General features: G+C 37.1%; 4 protein-coding genes across 4 annotated transcripts; 2 read left to right on the forward strand and 2 right to left on the reverse strand.

Annotated features, from left to right (window-relative positions):
• Window positions 1-255: 255 nt before the first annotated feature.
• Mp20 (muscle-specific protein 20 transgelin) lies at window positions 256-1,370 on the forward strand. Its single transcript, XM_018106461.3, has 3 exons — window positions 256-414; window positions 614-946; window positions 1,006-1,370. The coding sequence occupies exons 1-3, from the start codon at window positions 385-387 to the stop codon at window positions 1,195-1,197; spliced, it is 555 nt and encodes a 184-aa protein (XP_017961950.1). The 5' UTR covers window positions 256-384; the 3' UTR covers window positions 1,198-1,370.
• A 2,202-nt stretch (window positions 1,371-3,572) lies between these two features.
• Window positions 3,573-5,664, reverse strand: LOC108652697 (uncharacterized). The gene is made up of 3 exons (XM_018102889.2): window positions 4,193-5,664; window positions 4,043-4,139; window positions 3,573-3,986 (listed from the first exon to the last, which is right to left on the reverse strand). The coding sequence occupies exons 1-3, from the start codon at window positions 5,519-5,521 to the stop codon at window positions 3,613-3,615; spliced, it is 1,800 nt and encodes a 599-aa protein (XP_017958378.1). The 5' UTR covers window positions 5,522-5,664; the 3' UTR covers window positions 3,573-3,612.
• Window positions 5,665-5,932: 268 nt separating this feature from the next.
• Window positions 5,933-8,265, reverse strand: LOC108652698 (uncharacterized). Its single transcript, XM_018102890.2, has 3 exons — window positions 6,665-8,265; window positions 6,510-6,606; window positions 5,933-6,433 (listed from the first exon to the last, which is right to left on the reverse strand). Exons 1-3 carry the CDS (start codon window positions 8,069-8,071, stop codon window positions 6,060-6,062), a joined length of 1,878 nt encoding a protein of 625 aa, XP_017958379.1. The 5' UTR covers window positions 8,072-8,265; the 3' UTR covers window positions 5,933-6,059.
• A 2,471-nt stretch (window positions 8,266-10,736) lies between these two features.
• On the forward strand, window positions 10,737-11,944 carry LOC108652699 (uncharacterized). The gene has a single exon (XM_018102892.2). It carries the CDS (start codon window positions 10,981-10,983, stop codon window positions 11,863-11,865), a length of 885 nt encoding a protein of 294 aa, XP_017958381.2. The 5' UTR covers window positions 10,737-10,980; the 3' UTR covers window positions 11,866-11,944.
• Window positions 11,945-12,739: the final 795 nt, after the last annotated feature.

Here is a 12,739-nt window from a genome sequence, read left to right on the forward strand (position 1 = left end):
TTATTTCTTGATGATTATTCTGATCTAATTTTAAAACGCACGACTCATCATGCGAGATGGCGACGCTCAAAGTCGGAATAGTGAGAAATAAAAATGAACACACACACACACACACACAAGTTTACACATACACCTGATGACCGCGCCCACGCCTTGGCCACAAAATCTCAGCAGCATTTGCTCACATAGACGACTCCGAATTCGGATATATTTTTGGAAAATTCTTGAACAACGCATCTGTGTGTGTGAGCATTCTCTTGCTCTCGCGCTTTAAAAGCCGCATACGCCCTGTGGCCAGGCATCAGTGTAGGCTTGCAATAGCTTTGGTGAAGATCTTATAAACCAATTACTCCCCATCCTTAAAACAAAAAACAAAACTGAAACATGTCTCTGGAACGTGCTGTTCGTGCCAAGGTGAAGAAAAGTGAAACATAAATTTTAAAAATAAAATTAAAAAATTAAAAATTAAATAAAAAAATATATTAAGTTGAGAAAATAAACATTTTTTTTGTTAAAAAAAATATTAATTAAAATATAAAAATGTTACAGTAAAAAGTGTTTTGTGCAAGTAAAAATTTAATAATAATATTACTGAATTTGTTTTGTCAATTAGATTGCCGGCAAACGCAATCCCCAGATGGACAAAGAGGCCCAGGAATGGATCGAGGCAATTCTGGGTGAGAAATTCCCCGCTGGTCAGGCATATGAGGATGTGCTGAAGGACGGTCAAGTGCTGTGCAATCTGATCAACAAATTGCAGCCCAATGCTGTCCCCAAGATCAACTCCTCCGGCGGACAGTTCAAGTTCATGGAAAACATAAACAACTTCCAGAAGGCGCTGAAGGAATACGGTGTGCCCGATATCGATGTCTTCCAGACTGTCGATCTGTATGAGAAGAAGGATATTGCCAACGTGACCAATACCATTTTCGCTCTGGGCCGTGCCGTAAGTACACTAATTAATTGATTGAATGACTGAATAATTGACGGACTCTTTTGTTGCAGTGCTACAAGCACGCTGACTTCAAGGGTCCCTTCCTGGGCCCCAAGCCCGCTGATGAGTGCAAGCGCGAGTTCACCGAGGAGCAATTGAAGGCTGGCCAGACCATCGTTGGCCTCCAGGCCGGTTCCAACAAGGGCGCCACCCAGGCTGGTCAGAATATCGGCGCTGGCCGCAAGATCCTGCTCGGCAAGTAATTCCATAGGAATTGTCCGCGACTTTCTATCTATGTCTTTCTACTATGATTTCTTTGTTATAATTTCTACAACTATGTTTAATTGTTAAGTTTACAAAAGAATCAAAACATATTAAACCAAACAAAAAATATTCCTTACACAAAAACACACACACACTTACAAAAAAACAAAAACCCAAAAAAAAAGATATATCAAACACTCACACAAATGCACACATGCACAGCACAAAGGCTTGTCGTTGCGATTTATGTTAAGTATACGCCTAAGATTATTTATACAAAAAAAAAGAAGAAGAAAACGAAATAAAGAGAAGATTATGTGGAGAAAAAAATAAAACCGAAATCGAATTTTAACCTTCAGCTACAAAATGTGGCGTTTGTGTGGGTGTATCTTTTATTTATTCATTCCATAAATCTAGCATATATACATATACATATATCCATCATATATATAAAATCTAAATATGGCTGGCTATAAGTAATATATGTATATATACAGATGTGAAAACGTAAACAGCCCGTTTTTACAAGTGTGTGCAAAATATTCCACTGAAGCGTGTTGAGGTCATTCTAGATTATATGTATATCTACTATATATATAGTATATATAGACGATCGTCTACATCTATATAAACCAACTATAGAAATTTGATGGAACCGGTAAAGACAAAGTTTAATGATTAATTCTACTAAATTGAATTAATATTTGTAAGGCATTTACAAAATTTGTTTTTGGCTAAGCAAACCGTTAAATTTGTCTATAATATAATCTGACTGCAGGTGTTATGCGACATTCAGAATTATGCGCGCCCGAGACATTTTCAGAATTTCACGCCCCCATTTAAATTCGTTGCATTTTTGATTTATGCACACGGATTTCAACTGTATTTACAAGGTATTTTGATTTTTTCACGATTTTTGTAACGTTTACAAAACAACAAATATGGAAGCAGAATGTGCTGAAGTAGTGGATAGTGTAAATCTTCCAGACTGGAGTGTGGATAATAATTTACATTCCACTTTTATGAGAGGACTAGAGAGAGGACTTGTGGATGGTAAGAGCGATTGAGCATTGCATGCATGCAATTGGTTCTCACGCTTGGAATAGAGTTATGTTAGTTCAGTATTTAACCAAAAGAGGGCGCAGACTAAAGTGTGAAGCTTATGTGGCCAGCAAATGCTGCTCAATGAGCAAAACAATTCAGTGCGCCTTGTGTATGTTGATCGTGTGCATATGTGTTAATCAAATTGATTTTGTTGCGCATGTCATGTTGTTTCTCACATGCACTTTGAGCTATAAATCAAATTCAAATATTCATAAAACATATGTACATATTTTGGTGACTAAGTGAATCAATTTTTCGACGCTAGAAACACGATGGCACCGCCAAACGCAATCCACAACCAGCCGTCGAAAATCAAAGAAGGAGAAAGAGAGAGAAAGAGCGTTGGAAGTTAAGTAAATGGAAGAAAAGCTTTTGTTATGCGGGTAAGCGAGTTCTCTTACATTATTCAATGCTTGAGTAATTAAATTTGTTTTTGGGTGCCATACAAGTAAACAGTCGAAAGAGTATCTAAGCGCCGGCATGCCTAGCGTATGTTATCCGTTCCACTCACATTGTTGCGCTATGAGTACTCGTTTATAATGTAGATGAAAAATGTTCTTCATTAGGTTTTTGCTAATTGCTAGCCAGTCTTTGCTAAATATAAAATGCTTATAATACTCACTAAGCCAAATTTCCACAAATTCCAATGTCATCATTCTATAGAATGTATACAACGAATTATATATGTTTGTATAAATATGGCGATAATCAGATTTAAGCGCGTGGCAGTATTTTGCAATTTTGTTTACAATTCAATAATTTGCGCAATTGCTGAAACGAAAAAATTGAAAGCATTGATTATATATAAAGATATATATAAAATTATTAAACATTTTAAGTTTAAGGCAGAAAAATAAAGAAAAACAAACATAAAGTATCAAACATGACACTGAAAATGAGCAGAAATATATTATGTTTGCTCATTAAGAGATTTTCTGTCATTTTCAATGGCAACTGAATATATATATTGGGCATGTAGGTCTCTGTTTTGATATATAGGAAATAATATTTTTCCCATTTTATATATATTTATATACTCATTGTGATTTAAAATAAATTAATTTATGTCAACTTTGGCAATGTAGAGCAAACAAGTATATATATATTTTCTAATTATGTTTTTTAAGTGAGAAAGTGAGAATATTTATAAATAAATAAATACGATTTTTTTCGCCTAATTGCATAGTAAAAACAAATTTCTCAGGTTTATCTTCACTATGTATTATATATATTTGTGTATATATGTATGTTTATTTATATGTATATATATATATATTTTTTTTTTTGCTCGACTTAGTTGTTAGTATATCTTAAACACATCGCGCTTCAAGCTCTGCAACACGTTGCGATATCTTCTTAATGGACTCTCTCAGTTCCTCGATGCTGGCTTTCTTTTCCTTTATCTTGTTTACCGTTTCATCAAAATCGTACATTAAGGCTGGCATTGCCATTAGTCCGCCCCGATAACTGAGGTCTGAGTAGTCTTTACGTATTTTATTACGCTCCAATTTGGCTGCACAGAGAGTGCCGCGAATCGAATCCTCTTCCATCTGCTTGTCAAGGAGTAGTGATTCACAGATTTTGGATTTTGCACGCATTATCTTGGCCTTCTCACGATTGTGTTGAAGCTGATGCAACTCGTTATGATGCATTTGGCGCACACGCTTTAGATCCAAATTACGTTCTGCAACGGCGAGAAATTAGATTATTTATATGCAAAATTATTCAAGTCAAACTAACCCTCAATTTTTTTGGTCAATGCTACCACTTGATTCTGTATGTTGATAAAGTCATCCATGCTGATTTCCTCATTGATTGTTTCCAATTTTTTAATTTTCTGTAAAGAATAATTAATTATATCATATGGCATATGGCATATGCGATGCTTACATCAGCGATGCGTCCCAATGTGTGCTTCCTGGTGATTAGAAATAGGCGTGTATCACTGATCTCGTAACGCTTTTGACTCATGTACCGCAGCTCTCGCTCGACGAACTGCTTCATGTAGTCGGACCTATTGGTAGTCAGGGTTTTCATCACAAGGTCATCGAAATGCTCTTCGGTTCCCATGACAATGTTCATTATATATGAAAGGTCCATCGATACACTGGACATGAGAAAGGCAGTACGCTTTTTGGTCTCAGCAGCGATTTTCAGCCTGTGATCCAAAAGGTTAAGAGCGGCAATAAATCGGAGGTATTCTTTTCTGTATTCGTTTGGTTTGAGCGGTGATAGTGTTCTAGTATTTTGTCCGCGCTTATAGTATTCACTCATTTTACTATTCAAAGAATAATTGAATTCCCGCTCAATCATATAGTTAGTAAATTCATGGTGTAGCTGATCCATTAGCTTGCTCTTATCAAATTTGTTGGAAGCAAGATTGATTGCAATGTCTGCCTCCGCTTTGTTGACGACTTGATTAATTATTTCGGTTAGGAAACCTTTTGCCAGCTCCATCCATTCTTCCTTATAAGTTGGCTCAGGTTCAATGAGGGAACCTAATCGAAAGCCGTGGACTAAAGCTTTTTCGAATGTAAAATTGGTTTCCTTTCTTACAGGCGGCTGGAATATCTCGAAATCCACAGAGTCAAGTCCGTCGGAGTTAATGGTTATATTATCAGCTGAGCTAGTGTCTATAAGGCCAATCGAATTAGTTTTCGTGCTTTCCGGCGTAATTGTTTTATACTCGGCGCTCTCGCTGTCGTTGCTTTTCTCGCTGCTGCTGCTGCTGCTGTTGCTTTTCTCGTCGATCGGATTTACAAATTTTCCTTGTGTCTCGGATATGGTCTTCGATTTGATCACATTGGGCTCATGCTCTTCAGATATATCCGATAATGATGGCACTATGAAATTTGCTAAGAATTTAACTTTCTCCTCGATTGTGTCCTCTTGGACTAGCTCGCGTACCTCAATTTTTGCATAGTCGTCAATTTTGTCGTATCCCATTATATGGTCAATGTCAAGATTCGTTTCTTCGTCCGAGTGTGATTCATTTTCCTTGGACGAACTGGAATGCCAAAGTGGCTGCAGAGACTCACGCAGATTACTTTCGTCCTCCAGATCGTCCGAGGAATCTTCATCAACCATAAAATAATAGCTCGTCGCCTCGACATGCTTCTCAGTTTCGTCAAAGTCGACGCCTATGTCCTTTAGCTGGGACTTATCCGTCTCTTCATCTGAGGTGGAGGCGCCCGGACTGAAGCTACTTGCAACTTCCATCGAACAATTTGTTTTTTAATTATTTATATATATATATATGTATATATTTTTTTTTGTTTATTTTTTATTTTGAGTTTTTATTGTATTTTTTTTTGTTTTTAATTTTTTTTTTTTTGTGTAGTGTGTGTTTGTTGTGTAATGTGTGTGTGTGAATGACTAAAAATTCTAGCTGCCATAACTGACAATGGAAATCTGAAAATTTGGTTAGTCTACTTGTTTAAATTTAATATCAATTAACTGAGCTTTCAGATCTTGCATATATTGCATTACATTTGATTGATTTGTGTAAAAAAATAAATTGAAACAGCAACGAAAATGATTTCGATTTACAATATAAATATTTCTATTGCATACTTTTAGGCTTTTAATTAAAGTAATATAAACTCACTTAGAAATGAACTGATTAAAACGTGCTTAATATCGCATTTTTATTTTTGTGTGAGGTTTATTTGTTTATTATATATTTATGTTTATAAGTTGTCTGTAGAGTCGATGAAAATTGGATAATATAAATAAGTACTTCTGGTTTTTGTGCTACTCAAACGCATTGTGTTTCCAATTCAGCTATACGTTGGGACGTTTGCTTTATGGCATGCTTTAGGTCCATGATTGAAGCCTTCTTATTATTTATCTTGTCCACACTTTCATCATAGTCGTGCAATAGAGATGGCATGAATAACAGTGCGCCCTGGTAGCTTAGTTCAGTAAGTTTTTTACGCAGATCCCTATGAAGGGTTTTGCCTTCTTTGAGACTTTTGATCAGCTTGCCCTCTTGCTCTGCCATGTCAACCAGCTTAATTTGACTTGTTGCCAGTTTGGTGACTATCGCCAAACTTTTCTCATGTATGTGCTGGGTCTGATGCAATGCAGCATGATAGTCGAGACGCATCCTTTTTAATTCAGCGTTACGTTCTGCAATATTTGAATAGACAAAGTTGAGAGAAAGAGCTTACATATTAGCATGAAAATAATTCAAAATAAAAATAACCTTCAATTTTTTTATACAATGCTACTACTTGATTCTGTATGGTAATGAAATCATCCATGCAGATATCTTCATTGATTGTTTCCAATTTTTTGATTCTCTGCAAAAAGAATGCGATTGAGATTCATTATGCAATACATAATTCTAGCGTTACTCACGTCAACTATGCGACCCAATGTGTGCTTCCTGGTGATTAGAAATAGGCGTGTATCACTGATCTCGTAACGCAGTTGACTCATGTACCGCAGCTCTCGCTCGACGACATGCTTCATGTAGTCCGACCTATTGGTAGTCAGGGTTTTCATCACAAGGTCATCGAAATGCTCTTCGGTACCCATGACAATGTTCATTATATATGAGAGGTCCATCGATACACTGGACATTAGGAAGGCAGTGCGTGTTTTAGTGTCTGCAGCGACTTTCAGCCTGTGATCCAAAACCGTTAGAGCTTCTCTGTATTTCTTGAAATGTTCGTTGCTGTCGCTGAGAATCGCGAACGGTCTTGCATTTTTCCAACGCTTGTAATATTCAACCATTTTGCTGTTAAGAACTGCATTATACTCTTGCTCGAACAAATATTTGTCTTGTAATTCAATTAGCTTTCGAATGATCTTTTCCTTATCCAATTTATTTTTCGCCTTTTCTGTATTTTGATAATTTGTTACTTCTTCGACAACAGTATCAAACATTTCGTATAGAAAATGTTGTGTTATTTGGGCTAATTCCTCGTGCTGGCGGCGCTTTAGGGTCTTCGTCTGTTCGAGAGCTTCATGGACTACGTATACTTTCGCATCAGTTTGGGCTTGAAGAAACACATCTATATCCTCCTTATCATGTGACAGAGAGTGTGTTAATCCTCGCAGCCTTAAATCGAGGTTGTCCAAGTTGGCAAGGATGTCATCATCGAGCGATAATTCGACGGAGAGCGTCTCCCTCTGATCCGCATCTATTGTTGACCTCGGCGTTGACGATGGCGTCGTCTTTGCTGTCTTTGACGTCGACGACAACGACGACGTCGATGCCACTGGTTCCTCAAGATTTACGTTTCCTTCAAATCCATCATTTGTTCCACGTTCACGCTTGGATTTTCTTTCAGACCTGCGCGTCTCCGTAAAATCTGATATTGATGGCAGTGTGAACTGTTGGAGAAAATTCGCTTTCAATTTTACAGTATCGTTTGCTATCGAATATTCTTCACGTTCATCATCAGCGTCAGGGTAATCGTACTCGTTATGGGCCAACAGTCGATCAATGTCTTTTGAATCCAATCCACACTTCCTCTTGCTCGTTTGCTTTTCCGTCACTTCCTCCTTGCTGTCGCTCTCTACCTTTTCAAAATGCTCAACTGCTTCAACTCTTTCATTTGGTTCATCTGTGTCAAAATCATCATAGTCCGTTCCGTAAATCAATATGCTACCAATTGTGTCATCCTGCCCTGATTCACTGCTTGATATCTCGATTTCTGATTCCTCGTCAAATTGCACCGTAGCCAAAAGATCATTTTTATCATGATCAAAGTCATGCAGAGAGGGGACGCTTACCAAGCTTGCAGGTGATTCGCTCATTATGAATCTATGGAACTGTTCTGCGTATAGTGTAATATATTTTATTTATTTATATATTTGTTTTTTTTGTATTTTTGTGGTCTGTGTAATGTTTTTTTGCAAAATTTTAGTTTTTATAATTTTTTTTTTTGTTTTTGTTTAGTTGTTTTGTCTGTAGTGTCTGTTGTGTAGATCGTTTGTGTTGTGAATGATTCCAAATTATAACATTTCACTCCAAAGCAATTTGATTCATAGAAAAAAAAAAAAAAAATATACATATATTTTTTGCTATTTAATAATCTAACAATATAATAATCTAGTCATTTCATAATTGATTGAAAAATATCTTAGGTAATTATTAATTACAATTATGATTATTTAATTCTAGTGAATACATCTAACTAAAATGAGTATAGCGCTTTTGTGTATGAAAATATAAGTTAACAATATTTTCAGTCAACTAAGCGCAGTTATATATGATGTAAATTTAAATAGAATAAATTTATTTAAAATAATATATACATTTAAAAATGTTATTCTTGCATATTTTTGTGCTGAAAATTAAATCTATTGGAACTTCGTTTATCTTCAATCGAGTGCGATTTGTTTCTGATTTTGGGTCGCCTAAACAAATCTTAGCTCAACTTAAAGTTGATTGATGGCCTGGCCAACCTATGACATTGATAAATTTTTAATAAATAATACCAAAGGCAAAAAGAGAAAAAAGCAAGGGAAGGCGAATACAGTAGGGGGCGAATACAAATTTGAGTGTGAGTCAAGAGAAATTTGTCGCTGGGACAGCAGGTGGCAGTTGATTTGCATAAAATGTTGCAGTGCGCCGTGTCGTAAGCCAAACAAAACGCAATTTGCATAAAAAATATACCTAAAATGCAATATTTTCTGGCAATAACTGAAAGGAAAAGTCGTGGGAGCAGACCAGCCAATGGATACTCTGCTCTGGCAGCTACAAAGCTCAAAGCAAGAAATAAATATATTTAATAATCATTAATATTAAATTAAAATATGACAATATTAGGATTTTAATATATTTTTCAACATTAAATTTATTAAAATATTTTAAATATAAATTATTAAAAATATTTTTATTGATAAAGCTACTTTTATACATTTAGTCCAATGAAATATGCTAATATTAAATATTTATTATTAACTATAATATATGTAGTTTATTAATAAATCCTAGATTCCCCACTACAGTTTTCCTCCAGGGTATAAATGGCAAGGCGCAAATATAAAATTTGAATTCACTTAAATTATGCAGTAGCTCTTCTTCGTCAATTCGCTTGGTTATGTTTCATTTCATGTCGTTTCTTTCCAACTTGGCTTTTTGATGTTGCCAAAGAGAGAGAGAGAGAGAGAGAGAGAGAGAGAGAGAAAGGCAAGAAGCTGCTATGCCACGAAATTCCACAGGGAATCCAAATTCAATCAGCCCTTTGCAATGAATCCACTCTCGTTTTTTTCCCCATATATATAAGTAGCGCCGGCTTCAAGACTTTGACTGCTAAAGCTGTTAAATATTTGCTTTTAATTTCGCCAAAGGCAACACCTTTTGGACTTTACAGTTATCGCTCGTCCTTAATATTGTTTCGTGTCCGGCTAAATGTTGGCCCAAAAGGCGTCAACCAAGCGATGCTTACGCTTGACAGGCGACGCATCTTAAAGTTTTCCCTAGCCAGCCAAAAGATACGTTTTATAGCAACTCATTCAGCTGGGCCTCGCTTTTCGGTTGAGAATGCGACGCACGTCTGGCCTAGCCTTTACTTTATTACGGCTTTTACTTATCGACGGCCGTTGTTGACGCCGCTGCGGATTACGAGTGGCATTTGCGTTTCGGCCCAGGTCAATGGCGCATGCCTTGCCCTCACTGTGGACTACGTTCCCATCTATAGCTCATACGCACCGTAGTACTCATTTATATGCTTATCAATTGAAAAACTAAGCTGTTGATTTACTTATGAAACATACATTCCACTATTTCGTATTATTCATGCTCAAGCTACATGATTTGTGAAATTTTCGCCGAGTCTCATGTCGTCTCGTCTCATCAAATAATCTGAAATTGCGCGTTCAGTTAGCTAGCTACGTTGATCTCTGCTGATCTGCCTTATCAATTCGAATGGAGAAGCGGCTCAATTTGTATTTATTATGCAAGTCAAGTTGAAAATTTGCACAAAGATAGCATGCGGTCCACTCAACTAAATTGCGCATTCTGAAATTTGAATAAGCATGACGTGCTTGTGCGGCGATAGCCGGCACTCAAATGCCCTACATTTTGTACTTTAATATATATTTTTTTATTATTTAGTATTTTATTAAGTATAGAATCTGTACATCATTTTAGTAACTATATTTCAATAATAATATAAAAATATTTAATACATGAAATAATCAATTCCTATAAATATTTAAATAAATAAATAAATATTTAATTTTGATATTAATATTTAGATGATTATGAGAGTATTATTTCTATATATGCTTTTGGACTTATAACTATATATTATTTAGAATTTTTTCTCATAACGTTCTCCTTGCACCGTCACATATCTCATCACATCTTCATAGTACCTTCCCATTGTCAGGGCATCAGCGTGATTCGCTTTTATGCAAAAGGCGTGTTGTGCAAGCAGAGTAAAGCCGCATTAGGCTGAATTTCTCAATTTGGAATCGCTCGCTGCAGCGCTTGCAGCTCGATTGCTAATCGATGCTGCTTTAATTGGACGCGGCGAGCATTATCAACTGAGCAGAGGCTGGCGAATCAGAGTTCCACAATTGTGATAATAAGCTTTCATAAGAAACTGTCTGGGCAGCAGCGCGATTCAGTCGAGCAGAACCAGGCGTAGCGCGAGCAATACACAATTCAAGCAATCCAAAAATAAATAGAGCAACAGATTTATCAACTAAGCAGGATGCGTTCATGGATGCTAATCACAATGCTGGCGGCAGGGCTGATGCTGGATGTGGCATGGACCTTGCCGGTCGATCTGGACGATATCCAGGAGACGCCTGAGACCGATGAGCAGCTGCTGCAGTTGCTGGGTGGCCAGAGCATGGAGAACACGGAACCGGAGCATCTGCGTGCGCGTCGCCAGCCCATTGAGGATCCGGATCATGTCGATTGCCACTCGCACTCACATTCGCATTCGCCCGCACATCCCGATGAGCTGGCACATGAGCTGCACGGACACAAGCACCAGGCACGTTTCCGACGGGCAGCTGATTCGAGCGGCTCATCAGAAGAGAAAAAGCTCGGACAAGAGAAAGAAGAGAGCGATTCCATTAGCTCATCCGGGGAGCGTGTCGTTACCGAGTCACTCGTAATAGAGGACACAGCGAGGGAACAGGTGCAGGACAAGGACGACAGTTCGTCCGAGGAGAAGCCAGAGCGTCAGAAGCGAGCAGCTGCAGCGGACTCCAGTGGCTCATCTGAAGAGGCTGGAAAGGATAAAGCGAAGGAACAGGCGCAGGACAAGGACGACAGTTCGTCCGAGAAGAAGCCAAAGCGTCAGAGGCGAGCAGCTGCAGCGGACTCCAGTGGTTCATCTGAAGAAGCTGGAAAGGACAAAGCGAAGGAACAGGCGCAGGACAAGGACGACAGTTCGTCCGAGGAGAAGCCAAAGCGTCAGAAGCGCGAAGCTGCAGAGAATTCCAGCGAAGATTTAGAGTTACAAACAGCGGCGAACGGTGTTGAAGATGACTTTGACGCAATCCCAGATTCCGAATATGCCCAGGGCTGCGGCATACTCGACGTGAACTCCAATGAGCTCAACAATGATACCATCTATAAGGAATAACCCTAGACCAATAGCCATATTTAATTAATCGTATTTTTAGCAAATAAAACAAAAAAGAAGACAAAAATTAAATTAAAGAAAAAAATTTTGTTGATTATTCTTATCGGTGAATGTTATTAACCACAACTGTTGTTGTTGTTGTCACCTCTGGCCGTCCTTGATCAAAATAAGTGGGCAGCAGCTGATAAGGAGCCGCTGTCCGAATTGTTCTCTGACTTTTCCTCTCAAGTGTCAACTGAATTTTTTCGCCTAAAGACTTATTTTTAAACAGTTTTACAACAATCTCGCATTACAAAGGGCAAAGGTGAGAAGGTAACATACAATTCAAGGGAAAACACTTTGTAAAAGTAACCCTTGGCTGTTTGAATACATATATTTTATAATAAATATATATTATATATAGATCAAAATGCTTAAATAGAAATATGTAAAACTAGAAGACAAAAATGGAAATAATCTTATCTACATATATATTAAAGTAGTAGTAGTAGAATACCAGAGTTAGAGCTCAATGAATAGAAATATTAAAGTGAAAATGTTATTCTATTAAATCTGTGGAATTTTTTGTTTACAGAGTGTATAGAACACATATTTTCTACTCAATTATTCACTGATTTTTAATCAAACGCAATAAATATTATTAATCAACTGCCGAGTTCAGTAACTGCGAACAAAAAATTCTTAATTCTCAATAATTATAAATTTAATTTTACACGAATCCATTGACATTTTGACACTAAGCAGATAAGCGGCACGCTTATAAACAAAAATAATCAGAGGTAAACAACATGAGTAAACAACATTAGGGAAACTCTAGCTAATGATACTTTCCCCAGAAATATTTCTACATGAAATGATCAAAATGGAACAAAAT

This window comes from Drosophila navojoa, chromosome 5 (genome assembly GCF_054131105.1).
Source record: "Drosophila navojoa isolate 15081-1374.11 chromosome 5, UAZ_NAV_1.0, whole genome shotgun sequence".
Lineage (NCBI taxonomy): Eukaryota > Metazoa > Arthropoda > Insecta > Diptera > Drosophilidae > Drosophila > Drosophila navojoa.